Genomic DNA, 25776 nt, shown 5'->3' with positions numbered 1-25776 from the left:
ACGTCAGCATCCTGATCACCTCCATACCCCACGTCAGCATCCTGATTACCCCCATACCAGTGTCCTGATCAACACCATACCACATACCAGCGTCCTGATCACTGCCAAAGGACATACCAGCATCCGGATTTTAGGGTCTCAATTGATCAATTTTCAAATATATATCCCAGTTTGTAGAATCTAAAGTTTTCGCAAAGTCTAAATAATATACACTATTTTGGTTATTTGTACCCCAAAAACGTAGAAGAATACATTTTGGCCTAAATTTATGAAGAAAAAAAATTATAAAGCAAAGAAAAAAAATATAAATAAACACAAAGTGGTGATCAAATATCACCAAAAAAAAAGCTCTGTCTCAAAAAAATTATAAAAAAAAAAAATTTCATATGGGTACAGCGTTGTATGACTGAGTAAATGTCACTCAAAGTGTGATAGTGCTGAAAGTTGAATTGGCCTGGACTGGAAGGGGGTGAAAGGTTCCAGACTAGAAGTGGTTGTAATGTCAAGACATTTTTTTAACCTTACTGTATGCCCTGCATTAAGGGAAAAAAAAAATTGATCCACTTCTTGTATCCCCCACCTCACCTCCCTAAGTACTTGCCCAAGTCGTATCCCAATTCAGTGCTGTGCACATTTGCAGCAACGCTGGTCTATGTTCCTCTCCACACAGAGGTAGCAGCAAGAGCCACTGCCTTCTGCTGTTGTAAATCCTGTGGGGAAAGAGTGGGGGCAGGGCTGTTCCACGCTGTCTGTGTCTATGGATGCACACAGCCTGGCTTGGGAGCGAGTCCGCGTGTCTGCTCCCATAGCTGACAGAGGACCCCAGAAGAGGTTCAGTGCCAGTCTGTGCAATACCACTGCACAGAGCAGGTAAGAATAACATGTTTATTATTTTAAATTTAACCATTTTCCCTCCAGAGGATTTACTCCCCTTCCTGACCATGCCATTATTTGAGTTACATCGCTGCGTTATTTTAACTGACAATTGCACGGTCATACAACGCTGCACCCAGATGAAATTTACGTCCTTTAATTTCCCACGAATTGAGCTTTCTTTGGGTGGTATTTGATCGTCTGTGCGATTTTTATCTTTTGCGGTATAAGCAAAAAAAGACCGACAATTTTGAGGAAAAAAAAACAAAAAAAAAAAAAAACACAACATTTTCGGCTTTTTGCTATTAAACAAGTCTAGTAAAAAATAAAAAAAAAATCAAATTTCGTCATAAATTTAGGCCAAAATGTATTACAGTATTTATATAGCGCCAATAGTTCACTCAGCGCTGTACATTACAATGTGAGACAATACATGAGACCGTACAATGACAATACAGTGTAATACACAAGGGGTTCGAGGGCCCTGCTCTTTGGAGCTTACAATCTAGGAGGGAGGGGATAGTGGTATGGGAGGAAAAGCTGTGGGGGATGGAGTGGTGGGAAGAGAGGAGAACGGCAGTTAGCAGAGGTGGGTTTTCAGGGTGCGCCTAAAGGAGAGGAGAGTAGGCGATAGTCTGATGGATTGGGGTAGGGAGTTCCAGAGGATGGGTGATGCCCTGGAGAAGCCGTGGAGGCGGGTATGGGAGGAGGAGACCAGGGAGCTAGAGAGAAGGTGGTCTTGTGAGGAACGGAGAGTGCGTTTTGGGTGGTACTTGGATATTAGGTCGGTGATGTAGTTTGGGGCGGTATTATGGATAGCTTTGTACGTCACTGTTAACATTTTGAATTTAATCCGTTGGGCAATCGGGAGCCAGTGGAGGGATTGGCAGAGGGGGGTGGCGGAAACAGAGCGGTTGGTAAGGTGGATGAGTCTGGCTGCCGTATTCAAGATCGACTGAAGCGGGGATAGCCAGCGGCGAGGGAGGCCAGTGAGGAGGGAGTTGCAGTAGTCGAGTCGTGATATGATGAGGGAGTGGATGAGCTGTTTAGTGGTTTTCGGGGTTAGGAATGGGAGTATTTTGGCGATGTTGCGGAGGTGGAGTCGGCATGAGTTCGTAAGCGATTGGACTTGGGGCTGGAAGGATAGATTGGAGTCAAGAATGACACCAAGTACTTTGGCTTGCGGAGTGGGCCTGATGGTGGCATTGTTGGACGTGATGGAGAAGTCAGTGGTGGTGGGGGGGGAAGACTAGGAGCTCGGTTTTGGAGAGGTTCAGTTTAAGGAAGTGGAGCGACATCCAGTATTCTGCTACTTGTCTTTGTTAAAAAAAAAAAAAAAATCCCAGTACATGTTAATTAATTGGTTTACGTGAAGGTTATAGCATTTACAAATGGCGGTATAAATACTGGGATGTTTTTTTCCCCCTTACTATGGCGGCGATCAGCGACTTTTAGCTGGACTGTGGCGCGCAGTCTGACACTGGGGGGGGGAATAACTTGGTGTCACCGACATCCCCAGTGACACCAATACAGTGATCAGTGCTAAAAAACAGCATGACACTGGGCAGGATGGGGTTAATGTGAGGGGTGATCAAAGGGTTAACTGTGTGTAGAGAGTGTTTTACTAGGGGGCGGGGGTGTGTGCTTCACTGTAAGCACACCGACTGTGCACAGCCATCCCAAGCAGTGTGCCCGAGCTGACAGGGAGGAAGACTGTAAACAAAACAGTCATCCTCCCCGTCGGTAATCTCCGGACGCCGGCAGGTAATCTCCGGACGCCGGCAGGTAATCTCCGGACGCCGGCAGGTAATCTCCGGACGCCGGCAGGTAATCTCCGGACGCCGGCAGGTAATCTCCGGACGCCGGCAGGTAATCTCCGGACGCCGGCAGGTAATCTCCGGACGCCGGCAGGTAATCTCCGGACGCCGGCAGGTAATCTCCGGACGGTACCTGGTGATTGACATCAGTGTCCATGAATGGCCGCACTCGTGTGCGCCCCTACCTGGAAATGCAAAATCACGTATATATACACGTGATGTTGCGCACCCGTGCCACCATGTAGCAGTATATCTGCTATACAGCGGCGGGTAAGCAGTTAAAAAAAGTAACCTTTACATTAAATAGTTAAACTGCACATTTACATTCAAGTCAAAAGTGTGACCCATACATGGATTTAGAGAGGGTCTCTTTCTGCTGTGCGCTTTAGAAAACCCATAATACTCTGAATACTATCTCTATTGTAAACTTATGGCGCTCTCATCCATTACATTTTCTCTGCTGACAACTGTGTAAGAAGGCATTGCCCCTCACTTAAAGTTTTCTTCTCAAGTTCAAATCAAGCCATCCAGAATTAGGGGGAAAATAACCTGGCCTTCTATACACTAAATTATTAGAAACTCACAAAGCATTTTTGGTGAGCACAAAAGTTGGGATAAGAGACTTTATAAAACCATCATATTTAATCAAAAGTATTAAAGAATTACAAACTCATTCAAACAGCAATTAGTTTTTACCTTGTTCATTCGGCTGGAAGTCAACTGTTTCCACTACTACAAAATCATGCCAATCTATTTGCGCATAGGCCACACGTTCTCGCTCTTTCTCCTCTTCCTCTTTTTTCCTCTCCCTTTCCTGGAACTTGGCCCACTCCACACGGTAACGCACCTAAACATAGGGAAGATTAAAATTTTAACCACTTGCCCTCCAGAGGATTTATCCCCCTTCATGACCAGGCCATTATTTGCGTTACGGCGCTGCGTTACTTTAACTGACAGTTACGCGGTCATGCAATGCTGCACCAAAATGAAATTTACATTCTTTTTTTCCCATGAATTGAGTTTTCTTTCAATTGTATTTGATCGCCTGTGCAGTTTTATTTTGTGCGCTATAAGCAGAAAAAAAAAAAAAAAAAAAGACAATTTTGAGAAAAAAAAAAAAATATTGTGGACTTTTTGCATTAAACATGTCCAGCAAAAAAAAAAAAACAGCCACCATCAAATTTCATCTTAAATTGAGGCCAAAATGTATTTTGCAACATGTCTTTGCTAAAAAACAAACAGAAAAAAGAAAATCCCAATATGTGTAAAATTAATTGGTTTACGTGAAAGTTATAGCGTTTACAAAATGTTGGTATAGATAATGGGATTTTAATTCTACTAGTAATGGCTGCGATCAGCGACTTAGCGGGACTGCGGTGGACATTCTGACACTGGGGGGGGGGGAGAAACTAAATTGATGTCATTGACATCTTAAAGCACTGACCCTGTACTAATGGCACTGGGCAAGGAGGAGTTATTTTGAGGGGCGATCAAAGGGTTAACTGTGTTGGGAGTGTTCTTCACTGTAAGCACACTGATCGGGATTGGCTGTACTGTGCACAGCCATCCCAACCAATGTGCTCGAGCTGACAGGGAGGAAGATTGTAAACAAAACAATCAACCCTTCCTCCCTGTCGGTAATCACCGGGCACTGGCAGGTAATTACAGCCCAGGACCCGGTGACCGACATCCGTGGCCATGAATGGCGGCGCGGTTAAAGCTAGCACGCACCCTACCCAGAAATGAAAAATAACGTATATATACACGTGATTCTGCGCACAGGTGCCGCCCTGTAGCAGTATATCTACTATAGGGCGGTCCTTAGCGGTTAAAGCAGGATTCCGATTAGTTTGTTAACCTGATGGTTGAATCTGCTTCACAGTCTGTTTCTATCACACCGTAGACAAGGTCAGACAAAAAGCAATTAAAACAATCTGCTCTACAACAAACCTAATGCAATCAATAAAATTACCCAATAAGAATATTTAACTCAGTAGTTCAACTACAGACCAGGCTTTCTTCTGTATTCATCTCAAAAGAGGAGTTTTATAACCCTAAGAGGTTACAATGTCTAAATGTGTTCTATAACCACTGACATTTAAAATGTGTACACACACACACACACACACACACACACACACACACACACACACACACACACACACACACACACACACACCATTCATTTGTTTTTCTGTCAATTACATTGAAGTTCACCATTCTTTAGTTAAATTCTCTTCTAAAACAGACTGTACTATGCCTCATAACAGTAAATACAATGCTAAATAAATATTAAACACATTTGTGAGCCAATAGAAAAACTCTTTTACAAAAAGTTAAATACTTTAGATTTACCAAAGTTCAAAAAACTTTCTCAAAGAGATAAACAAAGTCAATTACTAAAATAAAATTAAAAAAAGGAATGTGGTTTAATTCAGAAGTAGGTTGTTTGGATTGTAAAACATTAATAAAACAGCAGCCAAACAAGACTGGACAATTACCTGGTCTAAAACTTCCGTGGGGTTCTCGGCTTCTTTCTTCAGCTTGGTGAGTAATCCCTTTGGAGGAATCAGGATCTGAAACAGACGAAGAGATCACTTACAAAGTACTATCCAGTGTCAGGGAAGGAGAGCTCACACGGTCATCTTTATTAATAGCTTTGTAATAAAGTTAGTCACTTCCCAGCCAGCCTGCAATGACTTGCTGTTGAACAGCTGCCTGAGCATACATAGAAAACAGACGTAGTAAATATATTCAAATACAATCATCTTGTACCAGAAGATCTGCAGCTTATTTCCTGTGAGAAGCATTTAGAAATGTTTCTAGCAGTTACAAGGTATTCCCAAATATACCATATTGTCCCTAGAGGGACAAAATAGTCAAAATGGAGAGAAGAACATCTGTATTATACTTGCTTTGTTGTGTAGTTGTGAGATGGAGTAAGACAGACAAACAGGGATATTTATAAAAAGGAGAAAAGTGGGTAGTTTTGTATTTTATGATTTTGCACTATCAATACCTTAATTCACCACTCTGATACTCTGCTGCTGTTTTTAGTTTTTCATATATATTTACAGATATCAGCACACTTCTAATTTGTAAAACAAGAGCTTAAAGCATATCTAAACCCAAAAGCAAAATGAATATATTGCAGCTTACCAATCCTTGGTGGTTGTAATAGTTTTTTTTTTTTTTTTTTAAGTCTTTGCCCCTTTGCCCCTCTGTTATTCGACTTCCTTTGACAGACCAAGCTGTCCAGCAAAAGTGACAATTACAGGGCTTAGATAAACCACTTACCACCAACAGGGGTGCTTACAATGGTTACTTATTATTCACGTAAAATCTTTATCCCAACGGCTTAAAAAGTATCACCTTGAGTTTGGGTTTATCAGTCAGGTCCATTTTGAAAGTGCATCTAATACAACTCTCTCCACAGACAGACACTGCTGTCCAAGGGTGGCTCCATTTCTCCTCCACAGGGTGGGGGGCCCCAAGACAGAAAGTGCGTTCCTGGCTGGATCACAAGGTGAACAATGGAAAAACTAAAAAAAAGTAACACTAATGCAACCACATCATTTAGCCCCGATTCACACCACTGCGACTTCAGGTGTGACATGCAATTTAAAAATCATATCTGAAGTCGCATCTAATGTATTTCCATGGCAGTGTCTTAATAGGTATGATTTCAAGTAGCGAGATTTGAAAGAGACAGAATAACCATAAAGCCAGCAAAAAAAACAAAAACACATGATACAAATGTTATAAATTGAGCTGCAGTTCAGTGAGCAAAATGGGTATTTGATACCCAAGCAAAACATGACTTAGTACTTGAAGAAACCCTTGTTGGCAATCACAGAGGTAAGACCTTTCTTGTAGTTGGTTACCAGGTTTGCACACATCTCAGGAAGGATTTTTGTCCACTCTTCTTTACAGATCTTCTCTAAATCCTTAAGGTTTCTTGGCTGTCGCTTGGCAACTCTTAGTTTCAGCTCCCTCCATAAATTTTCTATAGGATCAAGGTCTGGAGACTGGCTAGGCCACTCCAGGACCTTAATGTGCTTCTTGAACCACTCCTTTGTTGCCTTGGTGGTATGTTTTTGGTCATTGTCATGCTGGAAGACCCATCTATGACCCATCTTCAGTGTTCTGGCTCAGGGAAGAAGGTTTTTATCCAAGGTTTTACAATACATGACCCCGTTCATTGGCCTCTCAATGTGGCAAGGTCGGCCGGTACTTTTAGCAGAGAAACAGCCCCAAAGCATAATATTTCCAGCTCCGTGTTTGACTGTAGGGATGGTGTTCTCTTAAGGCCATATTGAGAATTTTTTTTTTCCACCAAACATGGCGAGTCAAGGTAATGTCAAAGAGCTCAATATTGGTCTCATCTGACCACAGCACTTTCTCCTAATTCTTCTCTAAATCATTTAGATGTCCATTGGCAAACTTCAGACAGGCCTGTACATGTGTCTTGAGGAGGGGGACCTTGTAGGCACTGCAGGATTTCAATCCATGGCAACACATTGTGTTACCAATGGTTTGTTTGGAGACTGTGGTCCCAACTGCCTCACAAGCTCCTCTGTGTAGTTCTGGGCTGATCCCTCACTTTTCTCATGATCATCCTTACTCCATGAGGCGAAATCTTGCATAGTGTTCAAGACTGAGGGTGGTTGATGGTTATTTTGTATTTCTTCCATTTGCGAATAATCGCTCCAACAGTTGACTCCTTCTCACCAAGCTTCTTGCTGATGGTCTTGTAGCACATTCCAGACTGGTGCAGTTCTACAATCTTGTCCCTAAAGTCCTTTGACAGCAATTTGGTCTTTTCCATGGTGGTGAGGTTTGAATGGAAGAAAAAGATTCTGGACAGGTGTCTTTTATACACATAAGTTGTCGTTAGGAGCACCTTCTTAAATTGAAAGAACTAATCTGTGTACCACAACAGCACATAGCCAGTCTGTGGGAGTCAGAATTATTGTTGGTTGGTAGGGGATCAAATACTTATTTTACTCACTGAACTGCAACTCAATTCATAACATTTGTATCATGATTTTTCTCTGGATTTTTGGTTGATATTCTGCCTCGATCATTTAAAATACATCCATGATAAAAATTATATACCCTTCAGTGGGCCAACTTACAAAACCTGCAGGGGATCAAATAATTATTTTCCCCACTGTATCAGTGCTTTAAATGGGACCAAATTGCCCCACTTTGAAAATCACCTCAAAAAATTGCCAGATTAGTGCACCACATTTAAAGCAGTACTTTGGATTTCTCCAAAACAAAACTCACCTATATGTCAAAGCTGTGAATATACCATTGTATATTAAACGAGTTCTCCCAAGGTTGGCAACATGCATATAAACTAACCTGGCAAACCAGAATTAAGAAATTAGTCTGCCGCTCCCAAGCCCAGAATGCGGGGGCCACTTCACAAACTGTTGGGTGCCAAAGGGGCTCATCCATAGCCCAAACACTTGTGAATCAAAGAGCTAAGAATGGATGGCACAAAAGCAGAATTATAAACTCCATGAGAAGGGCCCTATTATTCCTTCTGTATTGAACTGTATTTGTACCATCACCATTTATTTTGTAAAGCGCTGGGTAAACTGTTGGCGCTATATAAATCCTATATTATAATAATAATCTCTCATAGATACTCCGGATTGGAAACACAGCCATCTTGCTTCTGCAAGAACAGAAAATTCATGCGATACAAGAGGGGATATCACCGTTGTGGACCGATACTAACCTAGAAGGGGGGGGACCAGGCCGTGGATGGTCATTCTTGTTTTCTAACAGGCGTTTTGGCCCTTTGGGTCGCTTCAAGGAGGTGAGGGGGCAAATCATCAGTTTATGGATTATTTCCTTCTGGTTGTCATGCGAATTTAACTATATCACCTGCACTTTGAGTCGTTGGATTATTTGGTGTTTATACGCAACTTTGAACTTTATTTTTCTGGACAATTTTTATGCGACACTTTAATGGTGTTTTTTTTGAATATCACTTTTGTTGTGATATCACTTAATAATGTTTGATTGTATTTATTATTTTCTGTCTCCTAATCACTGCACTTGTCACTATTGGGTGATATATTTAATCCCACATTCAGGGATTCACGGATCTTTTTTCACTACTTTTCACTATTTTTTGGCTAATTTACAGCCTGTGCAGTCACCATTATTATCAGTATAACTGATCCCATATTTCAGAGATTCACCTTTTATGTTGATTATTATAGTTCATAATTATCGGAGTCCCAATAGGACTTTTTGACTTTTATTCTTGTTTATTTCTTTCACTGGCGTTTCTTTAGCTATACATTATCAATTCACTTTTTTTGTCCCACTATGGATCCCCTAGTGGATCAGTTCACTTTATGATCTGTGAGTTATTGGTTTGTTGTATTCACTGAATTGGTGGCATTCATTAGTCACTTATAAGTTTGGTACGAGCCATTTTGGCTGATTCAAACTGTTTTTAAGTGCATTCTATTCTATTTTACGCATTTGTCTATTGGCATGTTACATTTATTGGTTTATTTATTTGATATTTTTTTGGGATAAGCAAGTGTGGGAGTGGTGTAGTATTGGGGTAGCGCTGCACTAATTCACTTTATATTTTGCACAATATCCATTTGGTATATGGTTGGGTGTTAGCAGCCCCCTGCCCATAATTGTCATTAGTACATTTTGAGCACCGCAGGAGGTCCCTATCGTTTCATAGATAAAATGTTATTGTGGCAAAATAGCACAAAGCACCATCTGGGCCCTTCACCTAATGAGTTTCACCCAAAACTGGGCCCAACTGCAGAGACTATCAAATTATAATATTTAGAATTTTCTGGTGACTGGGACTCTTTAATCCCCCATGTATTTTTAAGCACTCAGGTCGAGAGGGTTTGGGGACATTTTAATGAATAGTTGTTTTAGTGTGTGTGAGTCGAAGACTAGAAGATTGCTCTAATGGGAATAAGACATTTTAGGTGCTAATTGACTGAATCCAGGAGGGAAAGTGTTACATTCAGCACTGTAGCAAGTAGATTGTCAATGGGCTGTGTTAGGGAAAGGTGAGCAACAACACTGCTGTACTGCTGCCAAGTTCAACGTTATCAGTGTAGGAGTCAATCTGTAATGCCAAGTGAGAGGCAGAGTACAAAAGAGCACGACAGTGCTGAGTAGGAACAGATAGCGTAATCCCTGCAAGAACACAAAGCTCTTATCCGGCTAGCAGTGACATCAGCAATGTTACAGAGGGGCAGTCTCCCAAGACAAAGGCAATGCTGCAGTATTTAGTTTTATAGACAAGAAATAGGCACCACCTGACAGAAGGCAATGTATTCAGCAATGTTTCAGCTTTTTTACTAACGGTAGACACCAAAATATTTATAACAAATTAGCTGTGGCTAATTTTAGCTTTAAAGATGATACCTTTGTATATTGTTCCACTAGCTTGGTGAAGTAGTTGAAAAGACTGTGCTGGGGCCTCAGGAAGTCAAATTGGTAATTCCTCTGTTCCTTCTGCATCAGTTGTGTCAAAAACTGGCGCCCGTTACGAGCCACAAACTGGGCTGTCAGTTTCACCACATCCAGGTCAAAGGCAGAGATAGAAGGTGGATCAGCTACAAACTCAAAATCAGGAGGGGGTTCCTTTGGAACAATGGTTTCTTGGACAACCTGAGCTTGAACCTAAAAGAGAAAACCACTAGTTTAGTACAGCATTTTAATTAAATTACTTGTCAAACTTTAGTTATTTGCTGGTGGTAGTGGTGGTGTTGGGAGGATTTCAACAACATATCAACTTAACTGCAACATAATACATTTTGGGAAACAATTCTGTTTACATTTGTAGCACAATCACATACCTTCTGAGGAAGCTGCTGTACAGACTGCTGTTGCTGCATAACTTTAGGTATGGCAGCAGATGGCTCCTGTGCTTTTCCCTCTTTGAACTCATTGACCTTGTGACGGTAGTAAGCATGATAAGGATCATTTGGATTCAAAAAATTAAATTTAGGATTGTTGATTTCATTTTGGCGGATTCTGGCTTCAAACTCAGGGCCATTTCTGTCGCAAAAAAAAAAAAAAAACACAAGTCAGACTTTTTCCTCATAAATCCAGGTATGTTTATTATTAATAAAAAGTAATACAGAATCATATGCAGCAAGGTCTGTGGGCTGGAAACTAAACAGTATATAGTCATAATTTAGGTTGGAAAATGTGCCAACTCACATTTATTTACAGGAAACTGACATGAGGTGAACATGGTTGCTCCTAGTGATGACCTGTCCTTCTAAAAAAAGGTGGTTGTCTGGCAGCCACCCTCACCCTATAGCGTTAATGGCTTAGTTCACCTTTAATGAAAAACTGCCCTTGCAGATAAGTGGCGTCTGCAAATAAACTGTGCAGCTTTGACTAAAGTTGCCCTTGCTATGGATATAGGCAATTTACATACTTCATGAAGCCAGACCTGAAAATTCTCAGGAAGTGGATAAGAACGCTACTAAAAGAGCCCCAGCTATTACAGTTCACCCCAACCATCGCAGACGTGAGCACTCAAATGCTGAGCCCAGAGCTACTGCATCAGAGGAGAGAAAGTGCATGTGAAGGAGTGTGAATCAGAAAAAGCTTGCTCCTGTGAAAGTGAACATGAAAAGTAAAAGCTGGGCTTCTCTTAGCAACATCCAGTTTTCCAGTGAGGCTTCATGAGGTACGTAAATGGCCTACACCTATAGCATTCAATTTTGGTCAAAGCTGCAGTTTTATTTTATCAACAGAAGCCCCTTATCTGCATAGTCAGTATTTTGGTAAAAGTGAACTAAGCATTTAAAGTGATTCTAAAACTCTGTTATAAGCTTACCTGTAGGTTAAATTAATATCTCCTGAACGTGCACAGTTTAGGAGATATTCTCTCATTAAATCCAGCGCATGCGCTGTGTGCTGTGGCCCGGGACTCCCACGCGCATGCTGGGGAGTGACGTCACCGTGGACCGGGCTGTCCAGAATGCTAGAGCTCGTGAACCCGGAGGGAAGACGGATGAAGATGGAAGCCTCTACAGCTGTGACAGCGCGCTACTGGAGGGCTTCATTTTAAGGCAAGTTTTACATAACGTGCGAATATGCAATTCATACTAGTATATTATGACATCACCTTGAGGGTAACTTTTTTTTTTTGTCTGCGGTTTACTATAGCTATAAAGATTTGATTTAGGGAGACAGAATAAGGATGTAATCATGTAGCCAAGAAATCAGGTCTCTTGAGAATCCTAGATCGGCAGCTTTTCACTGTCCCGCTACATGAACCATGGACTGGATCCAATGCTCCAGACAGATGCCATTCCCAGGTTTCCCACAGAAATTCCAGGCCAAAAAACAGTCGCAGCATCTGATGCAGTGGATGCTCAGGCTTAAATGATTATCCGGGAGGAAATGTGCCCCATGAACTGGAAATGTGTCATCACAGTGCCATACTGCTACAACTTAGTGGCCCGGCCCTCTTCTCCAGCAGGGTCAAGGTGCACCTAGAAATGACCTTACCAGAACGAAGAGGAGCGGACCACAAATGTAAAACTACCCTTAGACACACCCACCACCTTGGTCCACGCAAACGTGCTGCTCTCTCCAGTATCCAGTACCAGCGACACTTACCCACCGGTCACCAGGGGGACAACCCCAATACTCCTGGCACTACACTTCTAGTTGGAGTTGCCTGACAACCATAACTGATGCAAGATCCCACTGGAAGAACACAGAACAGGACACCCTTCGGTAAGGGGAGTTAGTAACACAGTTACACCGTGTACTAGCCACCTTGAAGGGGCTCAACAACCACAGTTATTAGAGCCAGGGAAACACAGCAAACATGAAAAAGTATAAACCTGGAGGTCAGAAACACAAAACAAACATGAAGGGGAGAGAGGGGCTTTTTAATCTCTGCTCCGATTTGTGTTTCCTGTTGAAGGTGGAGCCAATCATCTCAAGTATAGCTATCCTGGAAGAGGATTTGGGAAAATGATTGTTTTGAATCAGTAACTTGGCATACTTAAACCAGTGGTTAAGCATAACAGTTAACTAGAATTTTCAGAAGAGTATGCAGTAAAGTCACCCCCAATATTTCATTTTTAAAAAGTTTAGAATAATAATATATGTAGACCTTATTTATCAAAAAAATGTATGCTGGCCAAAGCAAACAAAAATTTCTGCATATTTCAAACCTGTTGTATATAATTATACTAGGAAACCGGGATGCTATGGAATAGTAGCGTTACAATAAATAAAACCCAACTTTTCCTTAAAGTTATTCATTTTAGCAAGCCATTAAAGGCTTACATATTAAAATGCATGATAAAAAAAAAAACAAAAAAAAAAACAAAAAAAAAAAAAAAAAACCTTGCCTGTAGCAACCAAAACCCTACTGTAATTGACCAAATATGGGGAAAAAAAAAATGTTACTATCAACAACTTTACACGTAGGCTCCTTGCCAATAACGTATAATGCCATTCCTACTACACCATAGACTACGAAATCTAAAAAAGCTGAGAGAAGGAAAAAAATATCAGAGCTTGTATCACTTACCTTGCCACAAAGCTTGCTGTCTTGTCCACGATATTTCGGACTTCTGGTGGAGGATAAATAATACCCACAATAGGCTTGGAGGGAACCACCTCTTCTTTTTTTTCCTCCTCCATTTGCTGCTGAAGAATAATTAAAGAAAAATGTTACTTTGTCTGAGGGCTATATGGGGATTGTAGCCATAATTTGGTACACTCTTGTAGCCCAACAGTTGGCTGCATGTTGATCTTCACTATTCTCTTCCAAGGAAAGCCAGCACTTGTTTATAGCAGCAACTTTTAAAGTAGAACTATAAGCATTTTTTTTACATTTCAGATAGAGGTTTATACGGGAGGTTTATAACCCCAGTCAGGATTTTTTTTTTTTGTTCCATTGCGGAGATTTTCCTTTACTTCCTGTCTCATAGCTAAACAGGAAGTGAGAGGAAATCCCTGCAAATTAGGGAATTTCTTGGGGATCCCCCCCAAGTCAACAGAACTAATGTCCCCATTAGAAGATTTCACCTATATTAACTTTCTGGAGACAACCAAAATGTGGGTTTATTTTACTTTCACTTTCAATAAACTGTAAGCTCCAAGGAGCAGGGCCCTTCAACCCCTCATGTATTGAATCGTATTGTTACTGTGCTGTCTCGTGTACGGTCTCCCATTATAATGTACAGCGCTGAGCAAACTGTTGGCGCTATATAAATCCTGTATAATAATGATAATGGAAAACAGGACAAATACAGAGTTTGAATCTCCCCAACGGGGACACAGATCATTAAAAACTGACAAGCGTTCTACTCCCTCTCTACTCTTCCCAAAACAAAGAAAGGTTTTCCTTTAGTTATACTTTAAGTCTATTAAAGTGTACCTTTTGTGATTCCTGATATTTTCTCGTAGAATTAACACATCACTGTGTTGTAACATGGCCTGTGCAGTGAGCAGAACATTAGGTGGGACCCAACAGGCTCCACCCGCTACAGGAGGGGGCAGAGATAAGACCAGACACACTGCACAAGAAGTGACCGCAGTAGTGAGTGCTTTTTTTACAAAACGTTTCTGCACTGAGACAAAGGATCGTTAGATTACTGCACAGACCTGGAAGAAATACACAAATCACATCAAGATTCAAGAGATAATACAAAAAAACTCTTGAATGTAGACAATACTGGCTTATCCCCGAGTTCAACTTTAGCCCTAGTTCACATTATGAATATCACAGGAACGTGGTGGTGCATTCCTGTTCTATTCACATGTGATTCAGTGCAAAGTGATTTTGGCCCATTCGTTCTGCATTTATGAAATGCGTTTGGGGTGTGTGAACTTAACACTGACAGCCACTGCAGGTCGCCACTGCAGCGTGTTTTGAATGCAGTGTGGGAAACGCACACGGATCGCGATTGGTTAAGGAACCTTTTTTTGGACGCCCCACAATTTTGTTTGTGCAATCGCGGCACATTTGTTGTGCAGAAAAAAACCAGCAAAAACGCCCCATGTTTTCAAGTGCCATTGAAATGAATGGCACCTGAACGGTTTCACATTTTCACAGCGCATTTTCAATCACGGCGATTCCGCACACGAATTGAAACCTCTAAGTGTGAATGGAGCCTTAGATACACTTTGGCTTTTGATGAAATACTAAACCCTCCTGCAAAAGCAGAGGAATGCAGAGGTTGCAGCTTTTATCATTACAAACAGATCGGCTGTGGATGATGACAGTAAATGCTGCCACCTAGCAGTCACTTTGAGAAGAGGGATGGAAACAAACTCAGGAGAGGAAAAAAAATAGTCTGTTACATTTTGCCAGGCCTCTCCTGAAGAGCCCATGTGTGAAATCATGCCTTAACACCATGCTGAAAGCGGATCTGTGATTGGATGGTAGACATGACTCCTCTCAGCCACCTCCTTCCACAGGATCATATCACAGGGCCAATTAAAGTGACTATGCAATCAGAATGAACAATCTACTTTTAGCGCCATTCATACCTCTGCATTTTGGGAATGTGCATTTCCACAAAACATTCCAGAGCATGCAAAAAAAGCATGTTGAGCAGGCGGTACCATTAAAGGAGAAGTTTGGCTAAAGTTATTTTGGACCCAGTTCTCCTGGATCACAGGATTGCAGTTTGTTCTGCATGCCTGTGACCTGTTTTCAGCCAACAGAGGGCTAAAACCATCATAGAGCCAATCCAGGCTCTGTAAAGATCCCAAAGCCCGACCCGCAGCTGGCTCAGCCTCTCAGAATGCCTCCGAGAGCCTAAACCCTCCACAGCCTGGCACTCCAGTGAGCACTGAAGGGGCAGAGCAGAGAGCTGGTGACTGACAGTGACCGGCTTTCTGCTAACTGAAAATGAGAACTGAGTGATCAGCGGTCTTTGATCGCTCAGCTCTCAATCTTAGAAGTGGTGGGGGACAGATGCTGCATCCACCTAGGTGAGTATAGTGTTTTTTGTTTTTTTTTTCCAACCCCATACTTCTCTTGACACCTTCCCGCTGGCTGTATGCATATATGCAGCCTCTCAGCAGGTTGGCCTTAACACTGAGTGGTCACATATGTGAGGACCTGTATAAACAGCTTACCATGCTGAGAGAGCACTCCCTGCACTATAGCTGGCGGGGATCAGTAACCTCCCAATGCATATTTGTGATCAGGAGCTTTCCAATCATGTGACCACTGTGACAGCCATCACATTGGTCACATGACCCGAATGCCCACCTCCCGGCATCTAGAAGCTCTTGAAGGGCCAGGAGGTGTCAGTGGGAAAGGGTTAAAGCTACATTCACACCTCAGCAATTTGCAGCTTGAAGCTACAAAACGCACAAACATAAAAGAAGAAATCAATTATTCTCTGTGGTGCTTGTTGATGCCTGTAACTCAAAAAGATCTGGAGCTTCTTTAGCAGCTTAAATCGGGCAGACAGCAGCATTTTGAGTCCCACAGAATCACACAGATATGTGCGCTTTTAAGATGTCAACAAAGCAACAAGTGATGTCACAGATAATACTGTTATCTATTGGCTAACACAAAAACGCCTGAAGCTCCAACGCTGTAATAAAACATGCAAAAATCACACAACAAAATGTGTGCAAAGATTGTAACTCATCTGCAAATGCAGCCTAGTTGTTAAAGCACCCCAAATATGCCTAAGAAACACATTTTGTCATGGTGCAAACAAAACACAGCGAAACACTCCACTAGCTATTTTGCCAGGTTTGTCATACAGCAAGTGAATGGAAAGCTGTATACTGTCACACGAAAAACATACACAGGTGTGAATGAGGCCTTATGTCTACCATCCATTATGTACCGCAAGGCTTCATTCACATCTAAAAATCAGTGGTGCACCAAAACGAAAATTCTGGACTGAAACCGAAAATCCAGGATACACTTGGCTGACAACTGAAACAGACAATTTTTTTTTCTAAAAAATATATTTTGTACATATATCCAGTAACGTAAAATAACTTATTGAATATATATGTGTGTATGTATATGCTGCACAATAATTTAAAGGATAAGTTCACCTTTTGACATTTTTACCTGCAAAAAAATGTGCATTTATTTTTTGTTGCAGGAGCCTGAAAAGCAGATCGCTGGTGGCATGTAGGACTCCTGCAGACTTGTCAGTGTATCGGTCTGCTCGTACCTCAAACCGGCAAGCAGATACATACTGACAAGACGACTCACCAAGGATGTTGGGAATTCTACTTTTCTCATTCACAGAATACAGTGAATGAGTAATGCGACCTGAGCTCCACATGGCCACTTTAAAAAAAAAAAAAAAAAAAAAAACACCTGACAGCTAGCAGAAGTTCCCCCCCCACCTAGAGCTGGTCCTTTCATAACGTTACACTCTGAATATGGATGTAACATGTAATGAAAGGTGAACTTATCCTTTAACCACTTGCCTACCGGGCACTTTCACCCCCTTCCTGCTCAGGCCAATTTTCAGCTGCTGCACTTTGAATGACAATTGCGTAGTCATGCAACACTGTACCCAAACCAAATGTTCATCATTTTTTTGAGACAGATAGAGCTTTCTTTTGGTGGTATTTAATCACCACTGGAGTTTTTATTTTTATTCTGTTATAAAATTTTCTAAATAAGTAATTTTTCTACTTCATTGATGTGTGCTGAAGAGGCCGCACTGATAGACTGCACTGATGGGCATTGACAGGCCTCATTAATGGGTACTGAAAGACAGCTCTGATGATCAGTGTAGATGTCCCCTCTGAGGAATGCCATTTACCGGCTCTACTCACACGCTGTGGCATTGATTGACAGCACTGATGATCAGTGCTCTGATTATCAGTGTAGATGTCCCCTCTTGCCACTTACCAGCTCTACTCATGCGCTGTCAGCGTGAGGAGAAGACTGACGATAACTGGCATTTCCTGTTTACATGCGATCAGCTGTGATTGGATTGGGGCACACATGCACAGCTAGAGTGGGAGGTTGTCACACGGCGGGAGGGAGGCAGTTAAGAAAAAAACCATCAGTATTTTTTTTTGTCTATTTCCCTATTTTTGGTGGACAATATATTGATGCATCACTACTAGAAATGCTCCAGCACCTTTTTTTTTTTGGAGGCAACTTTGACATTTTTTTACATGCCAAAACACCTGCTTTCTTGGGGGTTTTGGGGCCCCAATCACACCTGAGCATAGCGGAGGAAACACTTTTTCCATTTTTCATGCGTTAATGCTAGTGGTGTACAAAAATGAAAATTCTGGTGCTGAAACCAAAAATTCAGGATGCACGTGCGCAAAAACCGAAATGGAAGATTTTTAAAAAATTAATATATATTTTGGAAAAAAATACACTTTTACGATTTAAAAAAAAAAGTATATACTCCAATTTTTTTGTAAAAAGATGATGTTACGGCGAGTAAATAGACACCAAACATGTCATGCTTTAAAATTGCGCATGCTCATGGAATGGCGTCAAACTACAGTACTTAAAATTCTCCATGGGTGATGCTTTAAACATTTCTACAGGTTAGCAGTGTAAAGATACAGAGGAGGCCTAGTGTGAATTATTGCTCTTGCTCTGACTTATGTGGCGATACCTCACATGTGTGGTTTGAACACCGTTTATATATGTGGGCATGGCCTATGTATGCGTTTACCATTACATGCAAGCACGGGGGGGGGGGGGGTCACTTTAAACTTTTTTTTTTAACACTACCCCTTTAAAAAAAAAATGTAATCAGTTTTATTCCTATCAAAAGGAATGCATGCATCCCCTGTGATAGAAATCATTAGTGACAGGTCTTTATGGAGAGATATGGGGTCCTTAAGACCCCACATATCTCCTCTACAATGTAAAGCATTGGATCCCAAAAAAAAAGCGGCCTTGTTAAGGCACCAGAACCGACATCACTCCAGTCCTCCAAGGGCATAGAGATGAGTGGAGGCCATCTTTCCTTTACTTATCTCTATGCCCAGCACCGGGATCGTTCAGTGGTTTCTCTGGTAAGGCTCAGAACCACCAAGCAGTGGTGGGTTGTGGCAGCGTTATTTTCCTATCAGCCAATTGGGGTGTTTTCAGCCAAAACGTTTCAGCCACCGAAATTTCAGTGCACCCCTATTAATGCACATCACATCTAGGACAGCTCTATGCACAACAAACGCCCCCAAGTAGCTCCAGAACCTTTTCTGTCATGCATTTTTTTTCAGTGCCCATTCATAACTCAGCAAAACAGGCATCTCCTACCTGCACTTGGGGTGCTATAAACAATTAATGGCACTGCAAGTGTGACCCGAGATTGCAGCACATTTGCAAAAACGCTACATTTTTGCTTGTTTAGGAAATGCAGCATTAGGCCCAATTCATATCTGAGCGTTTTGTAGCGTGAAGCTCCTAAGGGAGGGAAAAAAAAAGTCACTATTACTCTATGCAGATGGTTCACATCTCCACTTCCAGAAACAGAACGCCTGAAGCTCAGAAAAGTTTTGGAGCCACGTTTGTAGCTCCATTTAGGCAGACTGATGCATTTTTATTCCCATACAAATACATGGAAACGTGCAAATTGTGCGTTTTCATGCGTTTAGCGCGTTCTGTCACGCGACCATGAGCGCTTTCCTGGCATGGCAACAACTGATGTCACAGATGAGATTTTTCTCTATTGGCGAATACAGAAACGCCTGAACTTAAAATGCCCGGAAACGCCTGAACAAATCACACACAAGCATTTGCAAACGCGCAAAAAAAAACCCCGCTATGCTCAGGTGTGAATGGGGCTAAAGGGCCTGACTGACTAGAACAGTGTGGGAGAATGTATAGTGCCCATTGGAGGGGTCTATAGCCCCCCTACTATGACTACATTGCTAGTAATGTCCCCGCATATGGAGGGTCTCAGTAGACCCAGGCAGCCGCCTGTATTACCTATGGCAGCGATAACACGGCACAGCTCACACTTACCTGGCCTCCCTCAGGCGCCTGAGGCGCTAGCAGCTGAACTGGACCCGCCGGCATGGTGTTGGCCTCTCCCGGGCTCCTAGCAGAATCCTCAGGCGCTTAACACCAAAATGGCGGCACCACGGAGGAGAAAAGGACGGGCGGAAGTGGCGGAAGACACTCACATGCACCTCAGGGCAGGCGGGGGGGGGGGAGTGTAGGAAACTCTGGGTTTGAGAACAGCCAAGTGCAGTGTTGGAATTTGTTAGCATGCAAGTCATATGCTAAGGCTGTCTAGTCCTAGCTGAGGAATAGTAGGAACCATTTCAACTAGCACAGCAAATCCTGCACCACCCCTCCGATACATAGAGAATAGCACGTTCCAAATAAAACCGGAAATACGCGGCACGGAAGTTGCCGGAATTTGTGGCTTTGTCGCTATGGCAACAGATGTAGTGTACTAACAGGGAGAATTTGCAGCTTCCAGCAAGCGATTTGCCCGGGTCACAGCTGGGGATCCTTCATCATTCCCGACATGGAATAGTCCTGGAATTATTCCGCACACGTGGTCTGTACTAGTCACATGTCCACAGAGTAAGTTCTTCCCGAACTACCTGCCCTGAGCTGAACCCTGGACAGGCAGACTACCCATCATTAGAATCCGCACATTGATGATGCTTTTCTCTTTCTGCTACATTTTCGGCTTTGTTCACACTATGGTACAGAGATGTTAGCTTTTCTGCATGCGTTCTGCAAGGGTACAATGAAACCGATTGTTCTCTATGTGTCCTGTTCACACCACAACACTGTATCTGTACCTGTATCACATGCAGATGTTTTCTGTACAGGAATCTGCAACGTGTATACAATTCACTGAACGTGCATAAAAAGGAATGTCTCTGCAAGTGAAATCTGTACGTCAGTTTCCATCAGTTTTTCTGCACTTATGATGTGAAGGAAGCCTTAGAAATACAGCTTGATGGCCTCCCAACCAGTGATTGGATGGGGAAGGAGCAGCAAAAGACTGCTAAGGTAATCTCTCTGCTCTCTCCAACTTGTCAGCAAATTTTAAATGGAACTAAACTAGAAAATGCATACATTGCAGTCAGGCAGGGTCTTTATTTCTGAAGACACATGCTATGTCTCTTCTTCAATAGAAAAAACATACCTGCCTGTTTACACATGCACAGCTCCGTGTACATTCTCATGCCTTGGTGCCCAGATGGCTGAATGCCCAGGCATGTGCATAGGATTGCCACCTTATCCCGTTAACCCCAAACACATAACAATTACACAGGTTCTGTGTATGATTAAGGTTGTAATTAAACCCTAGACACCGAGTGTATGCAAATATGTGGCCTTTTGGCGTTTGGGCCTTGACGCCGAGCGGCCGCATATTTGCGTGCCATTAGAAAATACATATGTACTGATAGCGCGCGCCCTGCGCACCCCCAACACATATGTCCGTGACTCACAGAAAGGTCCCGATCTCCCCTTGCGATCGGGACCTTTTCCGATCATGTGACCGCCGTGACAGCAAATCACGGCAGTCACATTACCTTAAAACCCCATCTGCCTCCCAGCTTTTGAAACTCTTAAAGGGCCGGGAGGCACCAGTGCAAAGGGGTTAAACTCAGTGCTTTATCTGCAATAAATTCCCCTCAGAACCTGTGTAATTAATATGTGTTTGGGTTTAAAGGAATGAGGTGGCAACCCTACATGTGCAGATGTTACATCCTCCCACAACAGCCAATCAAGATGGTGGAAGAAGCCAGGATGAAGATGTCAGTGTGGACATCTGATTGTTGGAGCAGAGGTAAGCATCACAGAGTTTAGTTCCACTTTAAGTCACTAGTTCCACCTCTGCGATTTAAAATCGTGCAATTTGTGTGCTATTCCAGGTGCGATTTCGGAAGAATTTATTGATACTTGTGAAGATTTTCAACAATTTCCATTATATTCTATGTATGTGAAATCGTCACAAAACTGCAGAAGAAGTACTGCAAGAACTACTTTAGAAATCGCGCTGCAGCAAATCGCACATATTAAGACACATTCATTAGGTTTGATTTCAATTCGCAAATCTCACCAGTATGACCGGGCACTAAAGGAAAACTGTAATGGTTTCAGGTCAGTTTTATTTTAAAGTAGTGAAGCCAGTTACAAAAATCTCAAATCTCTTAATGTATTCTTTTAAAAATTATTTTGAGTCTTTTTAACTCTGAAGCTTTCATTAAAGCGGAACTAAACCCTCCCATCCTTTTCAGCCAAGGAAACTGCCATCCTAGCCTCTGTTTGATCTGCAACTGTCATGGTGCTACACAGCCATTTGATGGTTTGACAGTTTGGTTAAGAGACCAAACAAATGTGACAGTTACATTCCAGGCATGTGCCAGGAATGTTACTGCTTTGGAAACTGTTAAATCGCTTGGTTTAGTTTACTTTAACGGTCATTTAAAGTGGAGCTAGAGTTAAAGTGGAACTAAACCCTACCTTTTAAACCAAGGAAGCAACTATCTTAGCCTGTGTTTGATCTGCAACTGTCATGATGCTACACAGCCATTTGATGGTTTGACAGTTTGGTTGAGAGCCCCAGCAAACGTGACAGTTACATTCCCAACAGGTGCCAGGAATGTTACTGCTTTGGAAACTGTTAAATCGATGGATTTGGTTTACTTTTACGTCATGTAAAGTGAAACTAGATTTAAAGTGGAATTAAACCCTCCCATCCTTTTGAGCCAAGAAAGCTTCCATCTTAGCCTGTTTGATCTGCAACTGTCATGGTGCTATACAGTCATTTGATGGTTTGACAGGTTGGTTGAGACCCCAAGCAAAAGTGACAGTTACACTCCCGTCAGGTGTCGGGAATGTTACTGCTTTTGAAACTGTTAAATCGATGGGTTTAGTTTACTTTGAAGGTCATTTAAAGTGGAATTAGAGTTAAAGCGGAACTAAACCCTCCCGTTCTTTTCAGCCAAAGAAGGTGCCATCTTAGCCTCTGTTTGATCTGCAACTGCCATTTGATGGTTTGACAGTTTGGTTGAGAACCCAAGCAAAGGTGACAGTTACATTCCCACCAGGTGCCAAGAATGTTACTGCTTTGGAAACTGTTAAATTGATGGGTTTAGTTTACTTTAACGGTCATGTAAAGTGGAACTAGAGTTAAAGTGGAACTAAACCCTACCTTTTTAACCAAGGAAGCAGTTATCTTAGCCTGTGTTTGATCTGCAACTGTCATGATGCTACACAGCCATTTGATGGTTTGACAGTTTGGTTGAGAGCCCCAGCAAACGTGACAGTTACATTCCCAACAGGTGCCAGGAATGTTACTGCTTTGGAAACTGTTAAATCGATGGATTTGGTTTACTTTTACGTCATGTAAAGTGAAACTAGATTTAAAGTGGAATTAAACCCTCCCATCCTTTTGAGCCAAGAAAGCTTCCATCTTAGCCTGTTTGATCTGCAACTGTCATGGTGCTATACAGTCATTTGATGGTTTGACAGGTTGGTTGAGACCCCAAGCAAAAGTGACAGTTACACTCCCGTCAGGTGTCGGGAATGTTACTGCTTTTGAAACTGTTAAATCAATGGGTTTAGTTTACTTTAAAGGTCATGTAAAGTGGAGCTAGAGTTATAGTGGAATTAAACCCTCCTATCCTTTTCAGCCAAGGAAACTGCCATCTTAGCCTGTGTTTGAACTGCAATTGCCATAATGCTACACAGCCATTTGTTGGTTTGACATTTTGATTGAGAGCCCAAGCAAATGTGACAGTTACATTCCCACCAGGTGGCAGGAATGTTACTGCTTTGGAAACTGTTAAATCGATGGGTTATGATTGCTTTAACGGTCATGTAAAGTGGAACTGGAGTTAAAGTGGAACTAAACCCTCCCATCCTTTGCAGCCAAGGAAGCGCCCATCTTAGCCTGTGTTTGATCTGTAACTGCCATGGTACTACACAGCCATTTGATGGTTTGACAGTTTGGTTAAGAGCCCAAGCAAATGTGACAGTTACATTCCCACCAGGTGCCGGAATTGTTACTGCTTTGGAAACTGTTAAATCGATGGGTTTAGTTTACTTTCACTCTAGTTCCACTTTACATGACCGGTCGTGTAAAGTGGAACTAGAGTGAAAGTAAACTAAACCCATCGATTTAACATAAACGCGCATAAACACACATGTGCACTATGCAGTTTCAACCATGTTTCGCAAGGCATTCCGGGAGGACATCATGGGGTTCATTTACTAAAGCTGGAGAGTCCAAAATCAGACTCCCTTCTGCATAGAAACCAATCAGCTTCTAACCTCAGCTTGTTCAATGAAGCTTTGGCAATGAAACCTGGAAGCTGATTGGTTTCTATGCAGAAGGGAGTCTGATTTTGGACTCTCCAGCTTTAGTAAATAAACCCCCATATGACAAGCACCCAGAAAGACAAAAGTCCTGCCACCCGTCATATTACAATAGGCTGGGAGGGAACTGGTTAAGCAGCATTTCTCCTGCCAGTAGAGAAGGCATTCAGAGCAGCTGAGCAAACACTCAGTGTGCATGAGGCCTAAAAGCAGCAAAGCTGATGGTCAATGCACAAGCAGTTGTTTCCAGGAAGCCCACCCTGAGCAATGCCATGAAGCTGCCACTGAAGTGCATGTACACAGTAAATGAGTGCAAATAGGCTGCATAAGATCAGCAGACCTGAATCCCTCCCAGAACTGGACAACCGTGCTGTAGCCGTCATTCTTTTGACAGGTTTCATAGATCTGTGGCTCTCATGCAGGAAAGGGTGTAATTATTATTATTATACAGGATTTATATAGCGCCAACAGTTTGCTCAGCACTTTACAATATAGCGGGAGACAATACAGTTCAATACAAGAGGGTTAGCTCCCTGGAGCTTACAATCTAAGAATGAAAGCATACCACCCTGCCCCTCTTAAAGGAGAACTATACAAATAAAAAATTAGGGACAAATGAGAAGGACGAAAGGACAGAGGGACTTTGTTCCAAATGAGGGACTGTCCTTCCAAATCAGGGACAGTTAGGAGATATGTGAAAGGTAGCATTTCAAAAACAGATGTCTTCTACCTTTTTTATGTAAGTTTTCTTATTGCATTGTTTACTTAGGTATCAGAAATATGGCTTGTATGTTGGGAGATCGTACATGTATGGAAAGCCTGCGGAAGGACATCACTGATCTTCAGGGTATCGTGATTGATGTTTTCTCAAGAGTGGGTGCTGTTAGAGTGCCCTCTTGGAAATTCCCAGATAAAATGTCCTGTGATCTAGACCTGGTACAGTTGCTGGATAGATATGACTATGTGGAGAATGATCCAGAGATCACACAGGTTTCACATATGGTGTTACTGGAGCTTGTGATTGACAGGTATGGTAAATTTATGTAGTTTTGCAATATCTATTGCATAACCCAAATAGAGTTTTTTTTTATATATATATATATACACTCACATTTAGGCAGGCCATAGAGGAGTTCTTTGTCAATCGAAAAATAAAAATGGCTCATACGATTGTGCCATATTTGTTTAGTTTCTCGACATAAAACCCGGCATGTTGGATCAGGCACGATTGATTTCGACACAAAAATTGTGTGTTGCAGCTGACACACTAATGATGTGGAAAAAGAACGACCAAGAATTTTCGCTCAGTTTTCGACTTGTCTATGGCCTGCTTTACTCTTAAAAATAAATGTATAACTAATAGCAAAACTTTTTTTCCCTTAGATTTAGGATGAAGAGGTGAGGGGTTGGAACCACTGTTAGGACTTTGTCTGGGTCCCCATTAGAGAGATTTAGAATTTTTAATTCTCCTGACCACCGATGTTACTTGTAATAAACATGACGGTAAATCAGGAATTTTGAGCTGCCACCAAATTCCAATGGGGCACTTGTTCCTGACAATTGTCTAAGAGGGGATATTCCTCTTGTTGGAAAGATATTCTCTCACTTTCTGTTGAGTTCAAGAAGTGATGGGATACTTCTGTAATTACATTAGATACAGGTGGCAAAAAAAAGTGATGGCAATCGTAGCCTTACCCTACTCTATCCAAAATGAAAAAAGGTTTTGCCTTTAGATATACTTTAATTCAGGGGTCTTTAAACTGCAGCCCGAGGGCCGGA

At 42.0% G+C, this 25776-nt stretch overlaps 2 protein-coding genes across 3 annotated transcripts in view; one reads left to right on the top strand and one right to left on the bottom strand.

The window, feature by feature from the left end:
• The window catches only part of SF3A1 (splicing factor 3a subunit 1), a 29843-nt gene extending 10019 nt beyond the window's left edge, over positions 1-19824 (bottom strand). Inside the window, exons 1-6 of one of the 2 annotated variants that reach the window (XM_089652218.1) lie at positions 19672-19824; positions 13267-13385; positions 10556-10757; positions 10122-10379; positions 5192-5266; positions 3387-3537 (exon numbers count right to left, since the gene is read on the bottom strand). In XM_089652218.1, coding sequence (XP_089508344.1) covers positions 3387-3537; positions 5192-5266; positions 10122-10379; positions 10556-10757; positions 13267-13385; positions 19672-19725 — 859 coding nt within the window. In that variant the 5' untranslated portion in view covers positions 19726-19824. The remainder of the gene's footprint in view (positions 1-3386; positions 3538-5191; positions 5267-10121; positions 10380-10555; positions 10758-13266; positions 13386-19671) is intronic. The other variant, XM_089652220.1, reaches the window with a different exon arrangement.
• A 264-nt stretch (positions 19825-20088) lies between these two features.
• CCDC157 (coiled-coil domain containing 157) overlaps positions 20089-25776 on the top strand; it is a 32057-nt gene continuing 26369 nt past the window's right edge. Inside the window, exons 1-2 of the mRNA XM_089652221.1 lie at positions 20089-20241; positions 24767-25025. Coding sequence (XP_089508347.1) covers positions 24778-25025 — 248 coding nt within the window. The 5' untranslated portion in view covers positions 20089-20241; positions 24767-24777. The remainder of the gene's footprint in view (positions 20242-24766; positions 25026-25776) is intronic.

The sequence above is a fragment of the Staurois parvus genome, unplaced genomic scaffold, assembly GCF_062004578.1.
Source record: "Staurois parvus isolate SC_StPar_1 unplaced genomic scaffold, SC_StPar_1.0 ptg000673l, whole genome shotgun sequence".
Lineage (NCBI taxonomy): Eukaryota > Metazoa > Chordata > Amphibia > Anura > Ranidae > Staurois > Staurois parvus.
The sequence above is the reverse complement of the archived record's forward strand: the minus strand, read 5'-3'. Positions and strand labels throughout refer to the sequence as shown.